At 64.0% G+C, this 1279-nt stretch overlaps 1 protein-coding gene across 1 annotated transcript in view; it reads left to right on the top strand.

Annotated features, from left to right (window-relative positions):
- Positions 1 to 309: 309 nt before the first annotated feature.
- Positions 310 to 1279, top strand: part of LOC110594831 (tripartite motif-containing protein 7-like) — a 1959-nt gene continuing 989 nt past the window's right edge. Inside the window, exons 1-2 of the mRNA XM_021708678.1 lie at positions 310 to 560; positions 1124 to 1279. Of these exons, the coding sequence (XP_021564353.1) occupies positions 310 to 560; positions 1124 to 1279 (407 nt within the window). The remainder of the gene's footprint in view (positions 561 to 1123) is intronic.

Here is a 1279-nt window from a genome sequence, read left to right as displayed (position 1 = left end):
CATTAGCCAGGGCATTCCAAAATTTTCCCTCAAACACTCCTTAAGTAAGTGAAGAGGGACCCCAGAGCTTAGGAGTGTGAGACCTCTGAGCTTGTTCTAAGCAAGTAGGGCATTTCTCGAGTTTTTATCTTTCTATTTTATGCAAAAGTTGTATTTTATGCAGATTATACTCCATATCCTTATTTAATACAAAGTATTATTTGTTCCTAAAGCTTCAAATTGAGGATTCGGATTGTTTATTCGTTGTCCTCTCAAATTAGCTACTCTCCCCACCTCCGCCTCGCCGCGGGGACCCTAAGCGAGACCTGGATGCAGTTCCAAGTACACATCGCGAAGGAACAGCTGGGCTTCGCTCCTCCGGAGCTGGAGGATGGTGGGGGCGGGGCGGGGGTCAATAGGCTGGAGGCCCCGCCCCTCCCCCGCCCGCTGCGGGGGCGGAGTCGCTCGGGTCCCGCCCACGGGGGCGGGGAGGCAGCCGCCGCCACCGGCAGCTCGGATTCGGCTGGTTCCGGGTTGAGAGGCTGCGCTGGACCGAAGCGGTGGCTGCTGAGCCGGCAGGGGTAAGGGGCCGCGCCGGGCCGGGGCTTAGGGCCGGGATCCGGCAGCTGAGCGGGCCGGCACCCCACCTCTTCTCTGCGGGGCACAGCCGCGGTGTTGCTCGGCCCGGCTTCCCTCTTCCCCAGAATTCACCATCCCCAGCTTCTCCCCCTCCCCCCGCTATCCCCATCCCGGGATTTCGACCCCCTCAAGGCCTCCAACCCTCTGCTGGATCCCCTTCTCCCAGCTCCCGTTCCCTTCGAACTGTCCCGCCCCCTAGAACCTCCTGGCCAGGAGCCCCTTCCCTCAGACGCTCGCGTCCCTCCCTCTCCAGCACCCTCCGCTTTGGGTTACTCACTACCTCGAGACTGCCCTCCCCGGCTCGCATCCCAGGTAGTCTCTTCGCCGCATCCCTTCCTCGCGTTACCCTCCTCCCGGACAGCACCCCCTCCTTCTCCAGTAGCTCCCACCCTTGCCCGTGCGGGCCTCGTCCCCGCGCCCATCCCTCGGTGCTGCCCCCGACAGCGCCTCGCGCTCTCCGCCGCCCCCCTGCCTCTCGGGCCGCCCCCGGCGCCATGGCGTGCAGCCTCAAGGACGAGCTGCTGTGCTCCATCTGCCTGAGCATCTACCAGGACCCAGTGAGCCTGGGCTGCGAGCACTACTTCTGCCGCCGCTGCATCACCGAGCACTGGGTGCGGCAGGAGGCGCAGGGCGCCCGCGACTGCCCCGAGTGCCGGCGCAC

The sequence above is a fragment of the Carlito syrichta genome, unplaced genomic scaffold (genome assembly GCF_000164805.1).
Source record: "Carlito syrichta isolate Samal-C Ts95f unplaced genomic scaffold, Tarsius_syrichta-2.0.1 Scaffold143308, whole genome shotgun sequence".
Lineage (NCBI taxonomy): Eukaryota > Metazoa > Chordata > Mammalia > Primates > Tarsiidae > Carlito > Carlito syrichta.
Note: the sequence above shows the minus strand (reverse complement) of the source record. Positions and strands in the feature narration are given on the sequence as shown.